At 41.3% G+C, this 26,853-nt stretch overlaps 1 protein-coding gene across 1 annotated transcript; it reads left to right on the forward strand.

Moving 5' to 3' along the window:
• The first annotated feature begins 94 nt into the window (after nucleotides 1-94).
• On the forward strand, nucleotides 95-13,157 carry LOC130871340 (CD209 antigen-like protein E). Its single transcript, XM_057764687.1, has 7 exons — nucleotides 95-119; nucleotides 5,985-6,056; nucleotides 10,101-10,190; nucleotides 10,893-10,961; nucleotides 11,377-11,528; nucleotides 12,660-12,769; nucleotides 13,007-13,157. Exons 1-7 carry the CDS (start codon nucleotides 95-97, stop codon nucleotides 13,155-13,157), a joined length of 669 nt encoding a protein of 222 aa, XP_057620670.1.
• The last annotated feature ends 13,696 nt before the right edge of the window (nucleotides 13,158-26,853 follow it).

Consider the following 26,853-nt stretch of genomic DNA (forward strand, 5'->3'; position numbering starts at 1 on the left):
CCATAACTGAAGCTCCCAGAATTCACAGCTGGGTGAGATTGAAGGCTACTTTTCTCCCCCGGTAACATCAAAGCATCTTCCAGTATCGGCAAACATGTCCCTAGAGGTGAAGCTTCCAGGTGAGTATCAGCTTGTTTTCTCCAAGTTCTGTCTCACAGATGTGGTCTCTTCAACAATAGGGTCTTATCATCCAGTTCTGGGGGATTTGTAACTGTAAGCATTACAGCACTGATGGAAAGATATCCTGGCAGCTGAGAGCCAAGAAATACCAAAAAGTCACACTGAACAGCAAACCTCACACAAGAGATTTATTCGGAGGGGAAAAAAAAAAAACCCAAGAAGGTGGCTGCCTCCACTCAGACGAGAAACAGCAGCAAACTGAACAGGATACAAGGTTTATTCTTGGAAAGAGGGTGGAACTTTTCAGGGTGGAGCTTTCCTAGGTGGAGATTGGTGGGATTCATATCCAGAAACGGGTTTTTTTATCTTTAGGGTAAGGGGCAGGGTTCAATAGTTAGGGCAGTTAAAGAATTCTTTAAAGAATAATCCTAAATGGATAAAAACTTGAAGTACTCTCTAAAGAATACTCTAACTTCCTTAACAGTGGGTGGAATCTGGCAATTAGAGGTTCTTAGGGGAGGGGTCTGGTTACTATCTTGAACAGGAGTAGAGTGGGTGGTATTATTGTCCTGTTTCTGATTTTAGTGGAAATGTTTCAAGCTTTTATCCATTTAGGATTATGTTGGCTGTGGGTTTGTTTTATACTGCCTTTATTATGTTGAGGTATATGGCGTCCATCCCCAGTCTCTCTGGAGTTTTTTTTAAATCAGAAGGATGCTGACTTTTATCAAAGGCTTTTTCTATATCTAATAAGGTGATCATGTGGTATCTATCCATGAGTATATTAATGTGGTGGATTATTTTTAATGATTTTTCCATTCCTCTGTCTTTTATTAGTCTTGAATTTTTAAAATTTTTATTACATTTTATTATTATTTAACAATTGATTGTATTCTTTCTCCTCCCCCAAGACTTCCCAGATCTTCCTCATCTACCATCTAATTTCATGTTCTTTCTACTCATTTTATTCACTTAATAACTTCTTTATTCTGAAGGAGCAAATCAAGTTCATATTCATATAAACACTGAGATTACATAGTACAGGAGGAGGGGAGGGAACAAACCCTATACAAACCTGCTAATATTGTCTCACTAAACACAGAAACATGCCCTGCATTCAATTATTCATATAATAAACTATAAATAAAATATTCTCTAGATGATACACTTCTGTTTTCGAAGGCAGGGGAAAGACCAGAGCTTGGAATAGGAGACTTTATTCTTTTTGAAGATCTTTTCAGTCATTATAGCTATTTCTTCACTGTTAATACAAATTATAAGTTCCTCTGTAAAGAATTTTTTAAAATCCTAGGTGTTATTATTTTTTATGTGGGGTTGTTGTTCGGGAGGGAGAGACGAGACACGCGGGGTTGGGAAGGAGAGACGAGACACGCGGGGTCCCACGTGGGTAAACTTTAATGGGGGAGGGTAACATACAAGGAGCGGGAGTGAAGAGACGGAAGGGAAAAGAGAGGGAAAAAGGGGCGGGTTAAGGTGTCCCTCCGTTTTAAGGGGGAGCTCAGGTGTGTCTGGGAGAAAATGTCCTGGGCATGCGTGGCTTTTCATTGTACCACTGGGATTTGTAGTCCACTTGGAGACTGTATTTTCTGCGCATGCGTGGCCTTGTCTCCAAAAGAACAGCACTAGGGATACTAAGGACTCAACTCAAATATCTCCACATATACTCATCCACGCCCCAGGACTTCTGTATCAATTATCCCAAGGCTCGAAACCATCATATAAGGAAGAGGGGGAGGAGCAAATGTAAGAGCCAGAGTCTAAGGAGGGGCTGTGAAGTGCTGTCTTCTGGACACAACATGGCCATGGTGCTCATCACAGCATCCATAGTTACTCACCCAAGTCTTCGACAAGCTCAGACCAGCAGGACCAGTCACTTCAGGAGGTGGCAGCATTAATTGGACTCTATATGTTACAAAAAAGGAAGAACACATGAAAGTTGGAGGGAGGCGCATTGTGGGTTTATCCTACAAAAGTAAAAGGGAAAATTGGAAAAGATATGATAAAGATACATTATATACATATATGGAACAGTCAAAGAATGAATAAAAGTTTTCCTTTTCTTAAAGGGAGAAAGCAAATTCTTGATTTCTCATGAAGGAGCTGTATAGCTGAGAGCCTGAACCCTAACTTGTCATGCTTTGGTTTTCCTTATCTGTTAAGTAGACAGTGGATTAACTATCAATGGGGGGGGGTGTTAAATGAACAAGTTGAGGAAATCATCTATTAACATGGCTGAAGACAGCGGCCACTAAATAACTCTCAGCAACAGTGGCTCAGCAAGTAGACACTACCATGAATGAGGACAATAGCAAAACAATGAAACAAAGCATGGGTTGGACTAGATGGCATTAATGAAAAACTCAGAAAATTGACTCCCTCCAACAAAGATTCTTATTTCAGAAGTCATTGAAAATATTCAAGGAAACTCTCAGCTTGGTCACACCGTAAGTGGAATAGTTCTTTCTCTTAGAGATGTCAAATTTTTGCAAACCAATTTTCTAAAATATTCTGTAAGTACCATGCCACATGAGAAGCTCAACCTCCACTCTATCTCTTTCCGTGTAGAAGCCACTTCCTTATTTGTTTTCCTGAGGGTAGATCTTGGGACTGAGCAACAGGGTGTGGCAATTGAGAGCTGTTGTCCAGGAGTCCTGTACACAGGGTACAGCAGTGACCATGAGAAACTTCAAGGCAGTCAGGGTGAGAGAGCAGGGCCCACTGAACTAATGGGAGCTCCCCTGGGGCCAGTTCAGGCTCATCTTGCCTCTTATTGACACTTTTCTCAATCAGAGCTGGGACTGAAGACCAACGGCATCAGATCTTCCTCTAAAGGCTCTGAGCTCCAGCTTCTGGACTTTATAGCTTTCCAGGTACAGCAGGGATAAGAGGCTGAGGGGTGGGCAGTTTCTCCCACATGCCTGTTTTCTGTTGCAGTTCTTATGGAGGTTGTTCCTCTAAATCCCTGGGTCTAGGGAGGTAGCATTTAGGACTCTGGGCTTCAATGGCCTGGATGGTGAAGTCTTACACCACTGGACTGAGATTGACTTCAGGGTAAAAAAAGTTGATGGATGGAAGGGGTTGGCTTTTGAATTTTATTCACTTAAAAATGTGTGTGCGTGTGTGTGTACATGCGCACATACTCATGAATGTTGTGGTGTGTTTGTGCAGGTGCAGGTACAAACAAGATGTAGTGCAGTTGTGGCAGTCACAGGATAACGCTGTTTGTCAATGCTCCCCTTCACCTTCAGACAGGATCTCATTCGCTGCTGCACATGACATTCTACTGGCCACACAGCTCTCAAGGATTCTCTTGGTTTTAGTGTCTCCCTCACTCAAGAAGCACTTGCATTACAGATATACATCACTCTTTAGGGATTGACATGGGTTCTAGAGATCCAAACCCAAGCCTCAATGCTTTCTCAGCAAATGCTTTACCTACTGAAGCTTCCCCCTGACCTAGCATTTTGTGCATCCTTGAGGAGAAGCTGGGTGACCAGGTCATCCCTCAGCTACGCAGAGGCAGTGACTCGGGTGAACTAGAATGCCTAATTCTCTCCTAAAAGCTATGTGTTCTGCAGTCGCTCTCCTTTTCTCTGTTTGCTGGGTTGTTGTTGGACTTCCTTCTTTAAGGTCAGAGTTGACCCACTACAGGGCTGGTTTCTAATCTGGAGCAACCAGTTCAGAAGGAAGGTGGACCCAAAACCGGAATTTAGTCTTAAAGTAGATGTTAGGGGTTAATCATGGCCTCTAACACCACTGATGTAGAAGACCAGAGGAAAAAGCAGAAATATAGAGTGAGAACTTGATGCAACCCACGTTAAAGCTTTTTTTTTTTTAAATTAGGGTTTCTCCTGTTTAAATGGTATTAAACAGGATGTTGTCTGAGAAGTCAGGTTCTTGGGATCTCAGTACAGATATGGTACTCACTAGGTGTTTCATAATGATAACTTCTTTAATATCAATGTACAAGGTATTGGATACCATTATGGCATTTTTTTTTAACAAACTGTGCTCTTGCATAATTTCTGTGTCTGTGATAACTACTCAGACAGAAAGCACCTGAGGCAGGAAAGGCTTAATCCAGGTTACAGTCCACTGCCGCATAGAGGTCATAAAGGCAAGAGCTTGAAATGGCTGGTCAAGGACAGAGAGAAATGAATATTCCCATGCTGCTGTCCGGCTAATGCTCAGATAACTTTCTTCACTCTTAACACGCCCACAGCCCAGCCCATGGAATTGCTCATCCCTCTGTATGCTGGGTCCTCCCTGCTCATTTAACAATTATATTGATCCCTGTTGGTCATAGGCCAACCCAATCTAGATAATTCCTTGTTGAGACTCTTTTCCCGGGTAATTCTAGTTGTTTCAAGTTGGCAGTTAAAGCCTATCTCCACACCATGTAATAGACCCCACTCTTTTTTTGTAATTTATTAGATTTTTTAAAAACATCAATCCAAGTTCCCACTCCCGCCTCTGCTCCCATCCCCTTCACAAATCCTCCCACCCCACCCCATTCAGTCCTCAGAGAGGGTAAGGTACATTGCTTTGTGGAAGGTCCAACGCCCTCCCTATTACATCTAGGCCGAGTAAGGTATATATCCAAAGATAATAGGATTCCAAAAAGTCAGTACATGCAGTAGGGATAAATCCTGTTGCCACTGCCAGTGGCCCCTCAGTCTGCCCCAGCAATTCAACTGTAAACCACAACCAGAGGGATTAGTTTGGTCCTATGCTTGTTCCTTCCCAGTCCAGCTGGAGTTGTGAACCCAAAGAAAAACATTTATAGATTCACCTGGAAATTGGAAACGGACAAAATCGACTGACAAAATTGGGAGCATGAGGGTGGTGTGGGAGAAAGAAGGGTAGAAGGGGAAGGGGAGGGGAGAAGGAGAGGGTTGAGGAGAACTTGAGAGAATGGGATAGTCCAGATGAAGGAAGGACAGAGATGAGAGCAAGGAAAGAGATATCTTGATTGAGGGAGCCATTATAGAGTTAGCAGAAACCTGGCTCTAGAGAAATTCCCAGGAACCCACAAGGATGACCCAAGCTAAGACCCTAAGCAGTGGAGGAGAGGGGGCCCGATCTTGACTTGCCCTGTAGTCAGACTGATGATTATCTTAAACATCACCATAGAACCTTCATCCAGAAATTGATGGGAACAGAGGCGGAAACCCACATCAGAGCACTGGATTGAGCTCCCAAAGTTGAGTTGAAGAGTGGGAGGAATGAGAATGTGAGCAAGGAAGTCAAGACCATGACCCGCTGAAGCAGTCTACCTGAGCTAGATCCTACTCTTTCATTGTTTCCCTGATCCTATGTTCCCTGTCCCTGCTCTCCCTGTCCCCACTCTCCCTGGCCACACTCTCCCTACCCAACTCTCCCTGGCTCCACTCTCCCTACCCAACTCTCCCTGGCCCAGCTCTCCCTGGATAACTCTCCATTACCCTGCTCTCCCTGACCCTACTCTCCCTGACCCTGCTTTCCCTGGCCCCTGCTCTCCCTGGCCCTGCTCTCCCTGGCCCTGCTCTCCCTGTCCTTGCTCTCCCTGCCCCCACTCTCCCTGGCTCCATTCTCTCTGCCCCACACTCTCTCTTGCAACCTCCCTTTCTATCTTCTTTCTTCTTTCCTATCATTGCCATATTATTACAAGCTAGGATCCACACATGCAGGGTTTGTCTTTCTGAGTCTGGATTACCTCATTAAATATTATAGTTTCCAGATTCATTCATTTATTACAAACTTCACCTTTCTTTACAACTGAATAAAATTCCACTGCGTAGGTATCATATTTTCATTACCAGTTCACCAGAGATGAACATTAACATCTTTGTTTCTTGTCACAGTTGTGGAGATGTCCTGTTCCACGGGTGAGCAGCTGAACTATAATGAAATAACAGAGGTAAAAGCTGAAATCGGTGAGTGACCAAAAACCAACTTCCCAAGTGCCTGCAGATGTCTCTGTTCTGTTAGACACTGTCCCTAGCCTCTAATGCAGATGCCTCTGTGGTGTAGTGGCTTGCGTCTCTGGCCTCCAGTGTGCTTTACCTGTTTCATCTGTGAAGCAGAGACATGAGGTAACACATGTTGTTCATAGGTATCCATACAATCTTCTGGATTTCTTCAGACTTATAAAGTACTTACTTTCCTCATGGGGCTAAGATTTTTGTAGTCTTCTGGAAGTTGGAAGCAGCTGGTGGAAGTGGGGCTTTTTATATGTTTTGTCAAGGGAGTGTTTTAACTCTGGAGTTCTTTTTATTTTTTATAAGTTGCTTTAGAAAAGGTACAATACAGTGTAAGCTTCTTTGTGACATTGTCTACAAGTTTAGTATTGGATTTTCTAATACTCAACCTCTTGTCTCTCTGTTTCCCTACATATTTCAGAGTGTATACCCCACAATAGCTTCATTTATGTTTTATGTTATATACATATATGTATTCTAAGTAGAAGAATGTATCATGATAGCTTCCTTTCTTGCAGTTTGTTGTTGTTGCTGCTGTTGCTGCTGTTCCCATCATCCTTCTTATCATCCTCTTCTCCTAGGATTTCTCTGTGTATCTCTGATTGTCCTGAAACTTGTTCTGGAGACCAGAATAGGCTTGGACTCAGAGATCCAACTGCCTCTACCTTCTAGATGTTGGGATACTAGGCATATGCCACCATCATCCGGCTCTTTCCCTTTATTTTGTATATGATTTCCACTCATACTATCATTTTTATTTTCAGATATATAGATAATATATAGACAGATGATAGATTACATAGACAGACAGACAGATAGATAGCACATAGATGGATAGATAGAGGTGTTGTATGTATGAGAGAAAACCTGTAATATTTGCTTCTCACTTATTTGCTTAGTATGACCATTTCCAATTCCACCCATTTCCCTGAAAGTGACATATATTTATTCTTCTGCATGGCTGAATAAAGCCTCAGTGTGCATATATGCCAATTTTTTGTCCATTCTTTTAAATACCAACCAAAATTTATATTTAAATATCTCAAAATATCTCACTAGAAATTCCCAAACATCTAGTTCATGACTTTCTATATATTATTTTGATTTCTTTTGTAACTTTCTTTTTAAAAAATATGTATTTCTTTTCTTTCACTTTTTAAATTGATTTTATTGAGCTATATATTTTTCTCTGTTCCACTCCTTCCTCTGCCTGCCCATTCAACCCTCTCCCATGGTCCTCATGCTCCCAATTTACTCAGGAAATCTTGTCTTTTTCTACTTCCCATGTAGATTAGATCTTAGGGTCCTCATTGTTGTCTAGGTTCTCTGGGATTGTGATTTGTAGGCTGGTTTTCTTTGCTTTATGTCTAAAAGCCACTTATGAGTGAGTAGATATGATATTTGTCTTTCTGGGTCTGCATTACCTCACCCAATATGATGTTTTCTAGATCCATCCATTTGCCTGCAAATTTCAAGATGTCGTTATTTTTTTCTGCTGTATAGTATTCCATTGTGTAAATTTACCACATTTTCCTTATCCATTCTTCAGTCAAGGGGCATTTAGGTTGTTTCCAGGTTCTGGCTATGACAAACAAAACAAAACAACAAAAAAAGAAAGGAAGAGAAAGGAAGGAAAGAAAGAAAAGAAAAGAACCAGTCGAGGCAGTAGGTAACAAGCACTGGATAAAAGTTTCAAGGGTTCTTTTGTAACTTTTGTCCAGTACTTACTTGTGTGACCTATTATCTAGACTGATTCTTTTCCCCTTTCTTTTGTCTTTCTTTCTTTCTTTCTTTCTTTCTTTCTTTCTTTCTTTCTTTCTTTCTTTCTTTCTTTCTTTTTCATTGTTTTGTCTTGTTTTTCAAGACAGAGTTTTTTATGTAGCTCTGGCTTCCTGTAGCTCACCCTTAGACCAGGCTGGCCTTGAACACAGAGTTTCTTTATAAGACCTTGGCTATCCTGGAGCTCACTCTTAGACCAGGCTGGCCTTAAACCCACAGGGACCCACCTCCCTCAGTCTTAGTGCTAGGATTAAAGGCATGCACCACCGCTGCTGGGCTTTGAATAGAACTAGCATAGGTTCTTGGCATCTTGTTCAAACTATTGAAGAACTGCATGCAAAATGTAGTAAAAAGAAAAAAAGAAATTCTTCAGAAACAGAATACAAGGAAGAAACAGCGCAAAGGATCAGTGAGCTTCAGGAAGATTACCCAAGGCCCTGGTTATATCTCTGGGTTTCCATTTATGTGTCCAGATAAAAAGGAGATAGATCCTAGGGTGTTGTGAGAACTCCTTCCCAAGAGAGACATAAACTCCTTCCTCATAAGGTCACAACAAAACACAAAGAACAGTTCCACAAAAATTTACACTTTGGATCTAATAGGTTTATGGGTTTACAGAGCACAGGTGAGTGATTACTTACAGAAACATGGGTGATCTGAGCCAAATACACTGAAAGTCTTCAGCAGCCTCGTTGGCAGCCTTTTTCATAGTACCATGGATGTAGCCCTACTCAATTAACCTCACTGAGACCCCCAAAGGCTATGTGTAGTTAGGCTAGAATTCCATGATTATCTGGAAGGACCTGCTGGAATCTTGGGTGAGGATCCAATGACCTTTCTTATCTCTGATGAGAGAATGTCAATGGTCAGAAAGTTCCATCTTGATAGAATCTTCTAAGTAGGTACAACTGATCTGATGGAGATGGTGACAGTTGTTTTTTGTTTTTGTTTTTTGTGGGTGTGTGTTTTATTTGATTTGCTTTTTAGCAAGGTCTCTCCATGTTGTCCTGGTAATTCTGGAACTCACTATGCAGACCACGTTGGCCTTGAACTCATGGAGATCTACTTGCCTCTGCCTCCTGAGTGCTGGGACTAGCATGGTAGCTGTTTTGCTCAGAGGACTGTGTTCTACAATATGGGGACAGAGTTTGGATTTGTTCCTGATCTGTTAAACTTTGAATTGACAGATGTGAAGGAAGCTGCGGCTTCTAGGAGTTCATGAGTGCAGGGGTCCTGTCATGTCCAGAAGATGCTATTTCACTCGGTCCTCCCACTCTCTCTGCTTTGTGGGGAGGATTGTGACATAGCTGAGCACTCCACCGAAACTTACTTTCTGCACTTTAACTGGTCATGAGTCTCTGTATTAACCATCATCCACCACCCAAAGAAATTTCTCTGATTGAGGACTGAGAGATATACTAATCCACTAAATATAGAGCATTTAGAAAGTAGTTTCATACCATGTCCACATGTACAAACAATTATTAGGTAACCCCTAGGACCTCAGACTATTGAGGTGTATACATTCTTGGTTAGATTTTCATTGTGGGCATGAGCTCCATTTTGTGGCACAGGCTTTAAATTTAATCAGAAAGTGGTTGGTTCCCTGAATTGCATTGGTGGCCATATCTTTCCACACTGGTCATCACTGTAGTTCTCAGTGTTCATAGATGGGTGAGACTTTTGGTGGCTTTTCTACCCCCAGAAGTCTGCACAGCACCTTCCAGGACTGTGAAAACTTGTAAGCAGGGAGGAGGTTTCGAAAGCACCCTCAATTTGAATTTTCTGTATCCTGTGGTTAAACTGTGTGATCTCTTCAGCAATTGATCTCACCATCAGTTTCTAGTGGGCTATTACTAGCAGTCTGGCCAGGTTCTTATTTTTTTTCTCCTCTGATTTGAACAGATAAGAAGCTGGTGACTAGTGTCAAGCCTCTGGGTTCCAAATAGCTTCTGGATCAAACAGTTTTATAGTCACTGCACAGAGAGAGGCTGAGGAGGAGTGGATGCTTCCTAGATATTTGTTCCTGTGAAGTGGAAGATGGAATTCTGTACTCATGGGTCATGGGAGATCAAGACCTAGACTCGTGGCTATGGGAACCTAGAAGCTTGGGTCCTAAAGTCATGTGTCTGAGCAGGCATTAGCTGGTGGCCCGTGTGACTCCGGGACCAGGTGACACAGGCCACATGTGTGCTGAAACCCCATCCTTCTCTTCCACAGGGTGTGTGAGACATGACCTGGTCCCCTTGGTGCTGCAGCTGCTTTTCCTCATTCTCTTCTCTGGGGTCCTTGTGGCATTTCTTCTCCAAGGTCAGATGCTCTGAGTACTTTGGCTCTTAATGCTGGTCTCTTGGCTGATGTATCCAGATCTAGGAGGGAGACAAGACCAAAGTTGGAACCTGGTCCTTCCACGACTTCTAAGCATATCTCAGAACTCCTGCAGCCTATACAGCAGGGGAAATGGAGGAGGAACAGGAGAGGGTCCTTGTTACACTTGTCCCTGTAATTTAGTCTTTTCTGGGTGGTGAGATACTCCTCTCTCTGTGGTGTGTGTGTGTGTGCTTATATGCACTTCACCTCCAGGGGTGAGCATACACTTTGTGTGTGCATGTATGTAGTTCCCGAGGGACAGCCTCAGTGGTAATTCCTCAGATTCTGCCCACCTTGTTTTTTTGGAAAATGGTTTCTTATTAGCCCTAAGATATCAAATAAGTGAGTCTGGCTGGTCAGAGAACCCAAGGGATCCACCTGTTCTTGAATTTCCAGAACTGAATTACCAATGTACACCAACATGCCTGGTTTTCAGAATGTGGGTTCTTGGGGATTGAACTCAGGTTCTTGTGTTTACAAGGCAAGACGTTACCAACTAACCCATCTCTTCAGCCCATCATTCCTCAAGTGTTGTATAGCAATAGTTGGCTCTCAGATACTATGTTCCTATATAGGCAGTGTAGACCATGGCACATGTAGGTATTTAATAGTTGTAGTTCCTTTTTTTTTGTCTTGACACAGTTCCAAAGGTTCCCTGCACCCAGGATCAGGAGATCTACCAGGAGCTCATGCAGCTGAAGCCTAAAGTCGGTGTGTAATCAGAAGCTGGCTGTCCAAGGGTCTAAATGGGTATTCATGTGGGGACACTTCGGTTGAGTTTGACCCTTTTAAGCCTTAAGGCTCTCCCTTGTCAATTGGAAACACAGAATAATACCAAAACAGGTTTTTTAGAATTCACAAGAAAGTATATATAATAAGGATTCAATTATGACAGTTTCCTGGAGTCTGTTCTGAGATCTTAGCTCCTGCTTCTCCCACTGTGAATGAGATGGGGCCAGGATTCCGGAATTCTTTTAGGATGAGGAAGAACTTGGGAAGTCGAGAGGGTAACATCTTCCCAAAGTGATGCTTGGAGGTTCCTGACTCTGGAGGGCTGGAAGGCTGAGCAGACAGGAGAATACAGACCACCAAGTATGAGTTTATTCTAACTAGCCTCTTCCAACAGACTCCCTGTGCCGTCCCTGCTCCTGGGACTGGATGTTCTTCAATGGAAATTGTTACTTTTTCTCCATAACTAAACGTAACTGGAGTGATTCCCTCAGGGCTTGCCAAGAAGTGGGGGCCCAACTAGTCATCATTGAAAGTTATGAGGAACAGGTATGCTTAATTATGGAGTAGGACATGCATCTTTTCGTTGTTATGGATTTCACTCATCATATTGTGTCTCTTGACTAAAACTACCCCTAACATCTCCCCTCAATTCTTTTCTTGCCCCAAATAATTTCCCCTTCCAAATCCATGTACTTTATCTTTCTAAACTCATAGAGTCCCCCTATTGCCGCCTACATGTACATAGGTATAAGGCTATATACTAGGGCATGGGTAGCCTCTCAGGAGCTACGCATCTTAAAAACAACCTGACTTTCTTTCCTTAAACACCTTCAATTGTTAATAATACTTCAGTCAAGGTTGGAACTCTATGAGCCCCCTCCTGCTTACTTGATCTTGTGCAACTACTGTGAGTTCATGTGTGCAATTGCCCTGTCCATTTCATCTGAGGGAAGTGACATGATACAGATGGAAGTATGCATTTCACTACCTAATAAGCAGTTGAAGGTGGATAACCATATAGATTTTCAAGGCAGAATGAAAGAGAAGAGAGCTAAGAATTGGGGCATCACAAATGCCTTACACACACACACACACACACACACACCAAACAAGTTTTGACCATGTGTGTAAGATTTGGGGGAAGACTTGGAAATATATAAAAATGCCTAGTGATAGATTGGTTGGTCTATAATAACTCACTTTCTAGAGGGAAAACTCGTCTGTGTGTCATTGATCAATTGCTAGAACATGGCTCACACATTCATTACTAGGCATGAGTAAATCCAAGTGGTACCATGTAGTAGGGAGCAGCAGGCTACATTTTTGCCACCTGGCTCCCGGCCGCCTGGTTAGCTAGCCAGGCGGCTGGGAGCTGGGTGGCAGGAAGCGGCCCACCACTCCTTCTACAGGACCACTCAGAACTCACAAGCCAGAGAAACATGCAGTGAAAAGAAGTGTATGCAACAAGAGGCCATCTGTGCACTTCTCTGTGCAAGTCATTTCCTTATAGGGCACAGGAATGGGAGGACTCAGATCTTCTGAACACTTGTTAGGGTGCATGGCGTAGTTCCCTAGAAGGATTAACTGTAAATAGGACTTTCTATCTAGACTTTACAAGGACACTGGATGGAAAATTAAATGCTCAACTGTATCTCAACTACTTCTCTCCCTTTCCAGGACTTTCTACAGAAGATGTTTAAGATTAGAGGCAATTTCTGGATTGGGTTGTCAGACATGAAACAAGAAGGCTCATGGCAATGGGTGGATGATTCACTTTTGTCACCAAGGTAGATCAAAAAACAAGGGCAAAATTGGGGTGAATGGGCTGGTGTCTGAAATGCTAATATCCGTGCCTGGGGTTTTTATCCCCTAGACATAAAAAAAGTTGTCACTTACTAAGTGGAAAGGGGGAATTCATGCTCAAGTTCAGGGAAATTATGAAGACATCTAGTTTCCAAGAGCTTCAAATTTGGTTTATGGATGAGGGGAGGGACACATGTTCACAGTGTGCATGGGTTTTGCAGCTTTAAAAAATATTGGACCTTATGGAAAAGTGAAGACCATTCAGAGACTGACTGCGCAGAACTTACAGATTATGGCTGGAATGAAGACAACTGCAAAAATGAGAAATTATGGATATGCGAGAAGTCTCCAGCATCCTGCCCCAACAAATGATGTCCAGGTTCTCCCATCAGCCCTCACAGCTCCAATCTCCCTGACAGATGACCAAACTTCATCCACACTTAGGCCAATTCCTTCTCCTTGTTTTCAGGCAAGGAGCTCTTAGCAATAGCTCTGCTGTTATCTTCTATCAGGTCCCTCATCCCCTGGGGGACTAGTCCACTGCTGTCTTCCCTCAGATATATCCAGACCCTTCTTGACTTAGTGGTTACTATTCTGGCCTTTGCTTACAATTTAATACAATGACTAAGTGTGGGATATCCTCAGGGGCTATGTGGTTATCTTTAAAATGCTGTCTTCCTTGCTGGATTAGATGATCTGCATTGCTATGTTTATCTCCACAGTACCAAAGGCTCTACACTATCCCCCATCCTTATATCTTTTCCTTTCATTCATTTGTCTTCCATCTCTCTCCCCTGTAAACATTTACTGGTGATTGTTCCCAATTACTTCAGCTCTGATGGCAGCCTGATAGCACCAGGGAATTAATCCACCAATCAAATGATGCTTTAGGAATCAACTTTTGCTTCCATCAGTGGTGGTGTGGCAGATGTGTCTCCCACATCTCTCTTCAAAGAAGGACATGTTGCCATCACAGAAATACTTACACAAGTTTATTGCCCCTACTATTCATAAAAATTAAATTATGGAATCCACACTGTGGCCAATAATGGAGGAATAAAGAAAGTTTTCTGTTGCTGTGATAAACACCATGACCAAAGGTAACTTGCGGAGGTCAGGGTTTATTTTATCTTACAGCTTCAAAGGAAGGGCAAAAACTCACTCCCCATGGCTTACTCACTCTGATTTCTTATGTATCCCAAGACTGCCTGCCCAAGTATAGCACCACCCATAGTGCCCTTCCCATATCACCACCAATAAAGAAAATGCCCTACAGACTTGAATGCAGGCCAATCCTATGGAAGTATTTTCTCAATTAAGATTCTTTTCTTTCTCAAATTACCCTAGCTTATGTCAAGTTGACATAAAAACTGGCCCAAACAACAGAATAGCATTTTTCTCCATCAAAAGTCAACATAATTTGAAGGAAAATGGATGCAACTAGAGATAATCACATTAAATGATTCCAACCAGTCTCAGAAAGATAAATGCCATGTATGCTATCCCATTCATAGTTCCTATATAGTCACATAAATCATGTATGCATATTTTAAATAAAAGTGGAAATAAAGTTGTCTAGGGGAACAAAGGGAGAAAGAGTGGGAGAGGGGAGGTGCCGAGAAGTTTCATCGGGACGGGTGAGTGTGTGCTATCCTGGGGCGGACTGTCCCGGTAGAGAGCACAAACACCCCTCCCCCAGCTCCTGCTGCAGGGCTTGCTCTCCTACACACCCGCCCCCACCCCCACCCCCAAACCTGCCTTGTCTGCAAGGTCCTTAGCTGTGGAACAGTTTCCTGCCATTTCACTAAGGCTACCAACCCAGAGCACTGAGTCCCTGACCAGAGGGCAGGCCTCAAGGTCCCCGCCAGGGAAAGCGGGCCCTTGCTGCTGGGGCTGCAGTCTCTGCTGTGATCTGCTGGACCTGCTCTGCCTGCGCCCTACTTCCCTTAGTCCCTGGCTCATTGGGGCATCCAGGAGTTCCTGTGTAGGTGCCGAGAAGTTTCATCGGGACGGGTGAGTGTGTGCTATCCTGGGGCGGACTGTCCAGGTAGAGAGCACAAACACCCCTCCCCCAGCTCCTGCTGCAGGGCTTGCTCTCCTACACACCCGCCCCCACCCCCACCCCCAAACCTGCCTTGTCTGCAAGGTCCTTAGCTGTGGAACAGTTTCCTGCCATTTCACTAAGGCTACCAACCCAGAGCAGTGAGTCCCTGACTAGAGGGCAGGCCTCAAGGTCCCCGCCAGGGAAAGCGGGCCCCTGCTGCTGGGGCTGCAGTCTCTGCTGTGATCTGCTGGACCTGCTCTGCCTGCGCCCTACTTCCATTAGTCCCTGGCTCATTGGGGCATCCAGGAGTTCCTGTGTAGGTGCCAAGAAGTTTCATCGGGACGGGTGAGTGTGTACTATCCTGGGGCGGACGGTCCCGGTAGAGAGCACAAACGCCCCTACACTAAGGCTACCCAACCAGAGCAGCGGGCAGGCCTCAGCAACCCCCCGAAAGGGAGCGCAGGCACCTCCAGCTTGTACTGCAGTGTCGCCTGTGTTCTACTGGACCCCGCCCGACCCCTTGCATTCGGCCTTCTTTACGCGGGTCATTGGAATACCACGCATCAATGTTTTGGTGTTGAGGAGTTCACCTGGAAGGGAATGGTTCCTGCCCCTACACTGAGGAGATACACCTAGAGAGTTAGTCACAGCAAAGACTGGTCCAAGACATCAGGCCTCTCCTGGCTCCATTTGAAGGAAAAGATGGGCAGGCGCCAATGCAAGAATTCCCCCAACAACTTGAAAGGCAACGTGACATCACCAGGATCCAGGAATCCCGAAATGAGAAGTCTAAACCCTAATACAGAAGAATTAGAAGAATTCGACTCAAAAGTGAATTTTATGAAAATAATAGAGGACCTTAAACAGGAGGTGAAAAACTGCCACAACCAATTAGAGATTACAAACAAAAAGGTAGAGGAAATGAATAAATATCTCAAAGATACCCAAGAAAACCAAGAGAAACAAGAAAAAGTAATCAAACAGGTAAGGGAAACGGTTCAAGACTTGAAGAACGAAGTGGAAGTAATAAAGAAAACACAAACCGAGGGAAGGATGGAGATGGAAAATTTGAATAAACGAACAGGAACTACAGAGACAAGTACCACCAACAGATTACAAGAGATAGAAGAAAGAATCTCAGACACTGAAGATACCATAGAGAAAATAAACACTCTCATCAAAGAAAACAGCATAACCAACAAATTCTCATCACAAAACATTCAGGAAATCTGGGACACAATAAAAAGACCAAACCTAAGAATAATAGGGATAGAAGAAGGAGAAGAAGTACAGCTCAATGGTCCAGAAAATATATTTAATAAAATTATAGAAGAAAACTTTCCCAACCTTAAGAAAGATATTCCTTTGAAGGTCCAAGAAGCATACAGAACACCAAATCGACTGGATCAAAAAAAAACATCTCCTCGTCATATAATAATCAAAACACAAAACATACAGAATAAAGAAAGAATATTAAGAGCTGCAAAGGAAAAAGGTCAAGTTACCTATAAAGGTAAACCTATCAGACTTACACCTGATTTCTCTATGGAAACCATGAAAGCCAGAAGGTCCTGGATAGATATACTGCAGAAACTACGAGACCATGGATGCAAGCCCAGACTACTATACCCAGCCAAGCTTTCGTTCACTATAAATGGAGAAAACAAAGTTTTCCAGGATAAAAACAAATTTAAACAATACGTAGCCACAAATCCAGCCCTTCAGAAAGTAATTGAAGGAAAATCACAAGCCAAGGAGTCCAACAATGCCCACAATAACTCAGACATCTAAAGACCCTTCACCAGCACAACTTGAAGAAGGGAAACACACAAACTCTACTACCAAAGGAAAGAAAGAAAGAAAGGAAAAATGACCGGAGTTAACAACCACTGGTCATTAATATCACTTAATATCAATGGACTCAACTCACCTATAAAGAGGCACAGGCTAAGAGAGTGGATACGAAAACAGGATCCAACATTCTGCTGCTTACAAGAAACACACCTCAACCACAAAGACAGACATCTACTCAGAGTAAAGGGCTGGGAAAAGGTTTATCAAGCAAACGGACCTAAGAAACAAGCAGGTGTGGCCATACTAATTTCTAAGAAAGTTGACTTCAAACTAAAATCAATCAAAAGAGATGGAGATGGACATTTTTTACTCATAACAGGAACAATTCACCAGGATGAAATCTCAATCCTGAATATATATGCCCCTAATATAAAAGCACCCACTTATGTAAAAGAAACGTTACTAAAACTCAAGGCAGTCATCAAACCACACACACTAATAGTAGGAGATTTCAACACTCCTCTCTCACCAATGGACAGGTCAATCAAACAGAAACCTAACAGAGAAATAAGAGGATTAAGGGAGGTAATGAATCAAATGGACTTAACAGACATCTATAGAACATTCCACCCAAATAGGAAAGAATATACCTTCTTCTCTGCAGCTCATGGAACCTTCTCGAAAATAGACCACATACTCGGTAACAAAGCAAACTTACACAGTTACAAAAAAATATCGGTAACCACCTGTGTCTTATCAGATCACCATGGATTAAAGTTAGAATTCAACAACAATGCTATCCCCAGAAAGCCTATGAACTCATGGAAACTGGACAGTCAACTACTGAACCTCACCTGGATCAAGGAAGAAATAAAGAAAGAAATTAAAGTCTTTCTTGAATTCAATGAAAACGAAGACTCAACATACTCAAACCTATGGGACACTATGAAAGCAGTGCTAAGAGGAAAATTCATAGCATTAAGTGCCCACTTAAAGAAAACGGAGAAAGCACACATTGGAGACTTAATAGCCCACCTGAAAGCTTTAGAAAAAAAAGAAGCAGACTCACCTAGGAGAAGTAGAAGACTGGAAATAATCAAATTGAGGGCTGAAATCAACAAAATAGAAACACAGAAAACAATCCAAAGAATCAATGAAACAAAAAGCTGGTTCATGGAGAAAATCAATAAGATTGATAAACCCCTATCCAAACTAATCAAACGGCGGAGAGAGAATACGCAAATTAACAAAATCAGAAACGAAAAGGGAGACATAACCACAGACTCAGAGGAAATTCAGAGAATCATTAGATCTTACTACAAAAATCTGTATGCCACAAAATTGGAAAATGTTACAGAAATGGACACTTTTTTAGATAAGTACCATATACCAAAGTTAAACCAGGACCAGGTGAACAATCTAAATAGACCTGTTAGTCGCGAAGAATTAGAAGTTGTTATAAAAAACCTCCCCACCAAAAAAAGCCCAGGTCCAGATGGCTTCAATGCAGAATTCTACCAGAACTTCCAAGAAGACCTAATACCTATACTCCTTAATGTATTTCACAATATTGAAACAGAGAAGTCATTGCCAAATTCCTTTTATGAAGCTGAAGTTACTCTGATACCAAAACCACACAAAGACACAACCAAGAAAGAGAACTACAGGCCAATCTCACTCATGAACATCGACGCAAAAATACTCAATAAAATACTGGCAAACCGAATCCAAGAACACATCAGAAAAATTATCCATTATGATCAAGTAGGCTTCATCCCAGAGATGCAGGGCTGGTTCAACATACGAAAATCTATCAATGTAATCCATCATATAAATAAACTGAAAGAAAAAAACCATATGATCATTTCATTAGATGCTGAAAAAGCATTTGACAAAATTCAACATCCCTTTATGATAAAGGTCTTAGAGAGATTAGGAATACAAGGGTCATTCCTAACTATAATAAAAGCTATTTATAGCAAGCCGTCAGCTAACATCAAATTAAATGGAGAGAAACTCAAAGCTATTCCACTAAAATCAGGAACACGACAAGGTTGTCCACTCTCTCCATACCTCTTTAATATAGTGCTTGAAATTCTAGCAATAGCAATAAGACAACATAAGGGGATCAAAGGGATTCAAATCGGAAAGGAAGAAGTTAAACTTTCATTATTTGCAGACGATATGATAGTGTACATAAGCGACCCCAAAACTCCAGCAAAGAACTCCTTCAGCTGATAAACACCTTTAGTAGCGTTGCAGGATACAAGATCAATTCCAAAAAATCAGTTGCCCTCCTATACACAAAGGATAAGGAAGCAGAGATGGAAATCAGAGAAGCATCACCCTTCACGATAGCCACAAATAGCATAAAATATCTTGGGGTAACCCTAACCAAGGAAGTAAAGGATCTATTTGACAAGAACTTTAAGTCAATGAAGAAAGAAATTGAGGAGGATACCAGAAAATGGAAGGATCTCCCTTGCTCTTGGATAGGGAGGATCAACATAGTAAAAATGGCAATTCTACCAAGGGCAATTTATAGATTCAATACAATCCCCATTAAAATCCCATCAAAATTCTTCACAGATCTTGAGAGGACAATAATCAACTTTATATGGAGAAACAAAAAACCCAGGATAGCCAAAACAATCTTATATAATAAAGGATCGTCTGGAGGCATTACCATCCATGACCTCAAACTCTATTACAGAGCCTCAGTATTGAAAACAGTTTGGTATTGGCATAAAAACAGAGAAGTCGACCAATGGAACCGAGTAGAAGACCCTGATTTTAACCCACAAACTTATGAACACCTAATTTTTGATAAAGGAGCTAAAAGTATTCAATGGAAAAAAGAGAGCATCTTCAACAAATGGTGCTGGCAGAACTGGTTGTCAACCTGTAGAAGAATGAAAATAGATCCATATCTATCACCATGCACAAAACTCAAGTCCAAATGGATTAAAGACCTCAATATTAGTCTGAACACACTGAACCTGATAGAAGAAAAAGTTGGAAGTACTCTACAACATATGGGTACAGGAGATCACTTCCTACGTTTATCCCCAGCAGCACAGACATTAAGGGCAACATTGAATAAATGGGACCTCCTGAAACTGAGTAGCTTCTGTAAAGCAAAGGACACTGTCACTAAGACAAAAAGGCAACCCACTGACTGGGAGAAGATCTTCACCAACCCTGCAACAGACAAAGGTCTGATCACCAAAATATATAAAGAACTCAAGAAACTAAACTTTAAAATGCTAATGAACCCAATAAAAAAATGGGGCACTGATCTGAACAGAGAATTCTCAACAGAAGAAATTCAAATGGCCAAAAGACACCTAAGGTCATGCTCAACCTCCTTAGCGATAAGGGAAATGCAAATTAAAACAACTTTGAGATACCATCTTACACCTGTCAGAATGGCTAAAATCAAGAACACCAATGATAGCCTTTGCTGGAGAGGTTGTGGAGAAAGAGGCACACTCATTCATTGCTGGTGGGAATGCAAACTTGTGCAACCACTTTGGAAATCAGTGTGGCGATTTCTCAGGAAATTTGGGATCAACCTACCCCAAGATCCAGTAATACCACTATTGGGAATATATCCAAGAGATGCCACATCAAATGACAAAAGTATCTGTTCAACTATGTTCATAGCAGCATTGTTTGTAATAGCCAAAACCTGGAAACAACCTAGATGCCCTTCAATGGAGGAATGGATGAAGAAAGTGTGGAATATATACATATTAGAGTACTACTCAGCAGTAAAAAACAATGACTTCTCGAATTTTGCGTGCAAATGGATGGAAATAGAAAACACTATCCTGAGTGAGGTATCCCAGACTCAAAAAGAGGAACATGGGATGTACTCACTCATAATCGGTTTCTAGCCATAAAATAAAAGACATTAAGCATATAATGTGTGATCCTATAGAAGCAAAATAAGAAATTGAACCCAAAGAAAATCATATAGTCATCCGCATGGAGAGGGGGAAGTAGACAAGATTCCAGGGCAAAAACTGGGAACTTGCGGGTGAGGTGGCATGGGGCAAAGGGGAAATGGGATGAGAAATATGAGAAGGGGAGGATGGGAGGAGCTCGGAGGATTGGGATGGTTGGGATATAGGAAGGATGGATACGGGAGCAGCGAAGTATATATCCTATCTAAGGGAGCCATCTTAGGGTTGGCAAGAGACTTGACTCTTGAGGGGTTCGCAGGTGTCCAGGAATATGTCCCCAGCTGGTACCTTGGGCAACTAAGGAGAGGGAACCTGAAATGACCCTATCCTATACTGATGAATATCTTGCATATCACCTTAGAACCTTCATCTGGCGATGGATCGAGGTAGAGTCTCAATTTGGAGCAACGGTCTGAGCTCTTAAGGTCCAAATGAGGAGCAGAAGGAGGGAGAACATGAGCAAAAAATCAGGACCACGAGGGATGCACCCACCCACTGTGACAGTGGAACTGATTTATTGGGAGCCCACCAAGGCCAGCTGGTCTGGGACTGAATAAGCATGGGTTGATTCCGGACTCTCTGAGCATGGCGGTCAATGAAGACTGATGAGAAGCCAAGGACAATGGCACTAGGTTTCAATCCTAATACATGAACTGGCTTTGTGGGAGCTTAGCCTGTTTGGACGCTCACCTTTCTGGACGTAGATAGAAGGACCTTGGTCTTCCCGCAGGGCAGGGAATTTGGACTGCTCTTCAGTATCGAGAGGGAGGGGGAATGGAGTGGGGGGAGGAGAAGAGGAGTGGGGATAGGGGGAGGGAAGTGGGGGGAGGGCAATATTTGGGAGGAGGGGAGGGAAATGGGAAATGGGGAGCAGGTGGAAATTTTAATTAAAAAAGAATAAAAATAAATAAGTAAAAAAAAAAAAAAAGAGTGGGAGAGGGTAGGATGGGAGAAACGGGGTAGGTGGGATACACTCAACGTATGATATATATATACTGGTAAGAAATTTTAAACTTGTATTAAATCTATTTATTTGTATGTGGGTTTGTGCATCACAACATCTGTACAGAGGTCAGAGAACAACTTACTGGAGTCGGTCTCTCCCTCTACCATATGAGCCCCAGGGATTAAAAGCAGTCATCAGGTTTAGTGATGAGTGCCTTTCTCCACCAAGTCATCTCATGAAAAGATTCCTCTGTTTTGGGTGAGATTGCCAATTCTGTGACATTTATCTGTAGAGTTTGCAAACTTTTAGGTTTTGTTTTACACATGCTAAAAGATTTCCTTGAGTCTAGAGAGACTTTGAATTTTGACCTTTGAAAAGTATGAACTCTTGGTGGACATTAAATATATTTTGCATTACAAAATGACTATAAGACATTTGGCGGAACTGAGCCTAGTTCCTTTAGGAATGCCTTAACGTTAAAATGGAAGTCAGAAAAAGTATTTTGTTGGGGGAGAGGTTTTGTTTTTGTTTCCACAGAAAACAAAAGGCTGTTGGATTCATTGAAGGTTGACAGAGATCGGGTTTGGGAGACCCCCTGAAAACCCTGGCTACAGACATAAAGAAATAACCCTAGAAAGACTACAAGACAGGTGATGTATATTTTACCTGCTCAAACATAATACAGAAATCATCTTCGAAGGGCTAGGATACACAAAAGAAGTGTAAAGTGTATAAGGCTTAGAGACACAAAAACTTAAGTTATTTATTTAAAAATGTTTTAAGGTTTAAAAATAGTTTTGAGTTGGTAATACAAGTTAGGATAGAAAGTGGACTAGGTACAGAATTTTAGACATTTTATAACTCTTCTTTGGGTTTCTTTTTTGAATTTGGTAGCAAGAAAACCTGAAGCTATAACTATCTAATCTTCAACTCCATCAAAGGCCTGAGAAGGCTATAATAGTGCCTGATGAAACAGGAAGTGCAGAACAAGCATCTTCAAAAACTAAGAAATAACAGAGACATCTGGATGCCTAGATAGAATAAATAGGATAGAAAATGAAGTATTTTCTCTGAATTTGTCAAATGCAAATGGAATGGACATTATGAATGTGATTGTTATCTGATAATTGTTTTTATTATATATAGTTTTTACTGTGTTAGAGTTAAAATCTTTCTTTTTTATTTAGACAAAAGGAGGAAATATTGTGAAATAACCTTTTTGTGCACCGTGAAGATGTGCCCTATGACTGGATTAATAAAGAGATGAATGGCCAATAGCTAAGCAAGAAGAGGTTAGGTGGGATTTCCAGAAAGAGAGACAAGAAGAGGAGATGAATCTGGGTGGGGGAGATGCCAGAGGAGATGGAGAGGAAGCAGGACAAACAGGGGGAGAGGCAAATTTCATGAACTATGTAGCAGCATGTAGATTAAAAGAAATGGGATAATTTAAGTTATAAAACCTAATTAGAAACAAGCCTAAGCTAAGGCTATGCTTTCATAATTAATAAAAACTCTCCATCTCCATTTCATTATTCGGATCTGGTTGACAAAAAGACTTGTTACATTCATGTGTTACATAGTTGGTCTCTAGACAGTGGCAGTACTTTAGAAGATTCTAGAAAGTAAGATGTGAAGTATAATTAGGCAATAAAATTAAGTAGGAAAATACCTTTGAAGGTTCTGTCCAATTCCCACTCAGTTCTGTCTTTGCTGTCTGACTTCTGCCTATCATTAAATGAGCAGTAATTTCCTGTTTTGCTTTAGACACCATGATACTATGATTTACTATTGGCCCAGAGGCACAGATCCAAGTGTCTTTGTACTGACCCATCTGAAACAATGAGGGAAAATAAACACTTCCTCCTTTTAAGTTGTTCTCTTAGGTATTGTTCACAGGGGCAAGAAAAATCTGATTATCTGACTAACATACTTTATTATCATAAATTCAAATAGAATGAAAGAGTTCGTGATATATATATGGTGACTAATAAAAAATATTACCCACCAAAGGTCAAATACATGAACTTTTAAAGTTAAAATAAAACTAGTGTGTGTGTGTGTGTGTGTGTGTGTGTGTGTTTGCATGTGTATGCAAGTACCAGAAGAGGAAATCCTGGAGCTATAGTTACATATTGCTATGAGGTGCTTAAAGTGAGTGCTGGGAACAGAGTTAAGGTCCTCTGTAAGAGTAATGAGAGCTCTTAACTACTGAGCCATGTCTTCAGTCCCAATATGTGTATTTCAAAAACACTTTTTATCTTTGATTTTATCTTCTGTTTTCCCACTCAACTTTCCCATGTATTCATGCCCTTTGAGACTCATACTGTGCCTTAAAATCATAGAATCTAATTCCTTGGTTGTTGTTAAATATGTGTCTGTATAGTGTGTGCGTGTGGTGTGTGAATATGTGTGCATTTGTGTGTGTGTGTGTGTGTATATGAGGAAGGCTGCTTGTTTGTTTCCCAGCTTCCCAGACTCCCAAAATAATCACACAGAAACTGTATTAATTAAATCACTGCTTGGCCCATTAGCTTTAACTTCTTATTAACTAATTCTTTCATCTTAATTTAACCCATCTCCATTAATGTGTGTATCATCACATGGCAGTGGCTTACTGACAAAGTTTCAGCATGTCTGTCTCTGGTGGCAACTCCATGGTGTCTCTCTGACTCTACCCTCTTTCTCCCAGCATTCTATTTAGTTTTCCACACCTAAATCTGCTCCCCTATAGGTTTGCTATAGGCCCAAAGCAGTTTTTTATTAACCAATGATATTCAAAGCATACAGAGGAAACTCCCACATCATGTATACATACATATGTATATAATTTGTATGTGTGTACAATTTATTCAGTCCATAAGAATTTATTTGTATGTGTTTCCAAGAATAACCACTCTGGGTAACCAATTTGGAATTTTTCCCTGGGAAAAATCATCTCACCCACTCTCAGCATTCTTTAGTCGCCTGTAGTTCTTTGTCTAGTCAAGACATGAAAAAGGATGAAACCAATAGATATACTAAAACGAAAGGGAGAAATCCCAGGGTGCCTCAACCCTAGACAAAGAATATATACATTTTTAACATCACAATATGGAAACACAAATGGAAAGACTGATAAGAATAGCTCTCAAGTCTGAGAGTAGCCATAACTGACTTCATGGGATGATCTCAAGCCTAGACAAATTATCACAGACTGTTCAACAGAAATAGGAGATATGTCTAATTGCCTAAGTGTCCCAGATGTAGTACATGACTGTAACAGAATCTTAACTCTGCGGATCTGGTCCTGAAGGTAATACATAACTGTAATTAACTCTGACCTCTTGCCTTTTGGACTTTCTTTCAGGCTGTGAATTTTGGAAAAAAAAATAATCTTTGAAAACTTCATACATGTTTGCAATATATTCTTAACATTTTCATCATTATTTTAAATAACATATATGTGTGCAAGGGTTTGTGTGTATGAGTACATGCCAGTGAAAACCAGAAGATGGCATGTAATCTCCAGGAGTTGGAGTTACAGGAGTCACTAGTGAGCTAGCAAGCACTCTTACGTCAAGAGCCAGATCTGCAACCACCTTTCTCCATTTTGGAGTAGTAGTATCTATCTTGTGCCTGTCTCACTGTAATGTGGATAATGGTGTGGCATTCCCAACATGACCCACCCATCCATTCTAGGACAGTTCTGCTTTAAAAAATTGTCTTTTGTAAAGTTTTCTTTTCTTTGGCAGCATTGTAGATTTGAATGCAAACCACTTTGAATGACGACATACTGTTGTTAATATATCAGGAAAAGGGAAATGGATAAGACTGGCCCCGTGATGTTTTATCAGCTTCACTAGATTACAGAGCTCAAAACATGTGGTCTTCAGATAACAACATTGGTGCTAATGTGGTCTGAGCTCAAAGTATGTGATGATCTATATATGAAGTACTATACATGACAGTATATATGTGGCCATAAAATGACAATCTGTGGAAGTCTTGGATTAGGATTTATTTATTAAGGGATGAAATAGCACACTCATATATACAAATAAAGTGGTACAACTGCCTCTTCATCCACAAGAGAAGGATGGGGAAAGCTCTGGACTAGGTCAATGAGCCATGGCATCAGGAAGCCTTCCATGTCCAAGAGAGAGGAACTATGAGGCCCTCCTCCCTCACTTCTTACAGGGTCACATATTCCCCAGAGAAGACCATGTCCATTGGGCTGAGCTACTTCATTCCATTGATCATTATACCAAATGGCCAGATTCTTACAACATTTCCTCCTATTTACCTAATTAAGAAGGTTCTAATCCTAACATAAAATTATATTCAGTAAGAACAATTGTCAAGTATTCTCCAGAAGTTAAAAAACATGTGATAACATAAACAAAAATGTAACTACAAAATATCAAACAAAAAAACACATTTTAGATAACCAGATCATAGGTAATTGGCAAATTACAGAGACCACTTCAATAGCTGTCCTTCCCCGAAGATTCTAAGTCTTGTACCTAATATGCACTTAGCTAAGAATCAAAAGGATTGTAAATATAACTATCTCAACTTTAACCCCATCAAAGATCTGAGAAGTAATATTACCTGAGTAAGCAGGAAGGGCAAGTAAGCAACTTCCAAAAAATATTTAAAAAGAAAGAATATGAATATGTTTTATTACCACTGGTTAATAAAGAAGCTTCTTTGTCCTATGGCAAGATAAGATAGAGCCAGGTGGGAAATTCAAGCAGAGATACAGGAGGAAGGAAAGTGGAGTTTGGGGAGATGCCAGTCAACCACCCAAGAAGCAAGATACCAGCAGACAGTAACACCACAGTCCACATGACAATACATAGATTAATAGAAATGGGTTCATTTAGATGTAAGAGTTAGTTAAAAATAAGCCTGAACTGTAAGACCAAACAGTTTATAATTAAGTTTCTGAGAGATTATTTTAAAAGTAACTGTGGGTGGAATAAAAAATCCCCCATTTACATGACTGTCTTTTTGTGACAGTCTATGTGAATGTCTTTAAGTAATGTAAGACTTATTAACCTTGTTCTGTCAAAACAGGAAATGGCTAAGCCTTTCTGTAATTTGCCTTTGTCAAGCTAATATGTCACAGCAATGACACAAGTTTGGGAGATGGCTTGTTTGCTATAGTGCTTCCCAATGTGAGGACCTGAGTTTGGCTCCCTAGAACCCATATGAAAAACAGAGTAAAGTGCCTATAATTCCTGTGATAATGAGATGGGACACAAAGACAAGAGGTTTCCTGGAAGCTCACTGGCTAGCTAGTCTGACCTTAAAGGCAAAGCTCAGGGTCAATCA

The sequence above is a fragment of the Chionomys nivalis genome, chromosome 3, assembly GCF_950005125.1.
Source record: "Chionomys nivalis chromosome 3, mChiNiv1.1, whole genome shotgun sequence".
NCBI lineage: Eukaryota > Metazoa > Chordata > Mammalia > Rodentia > Cricetidae > Chionomys > Chionomys nivalis.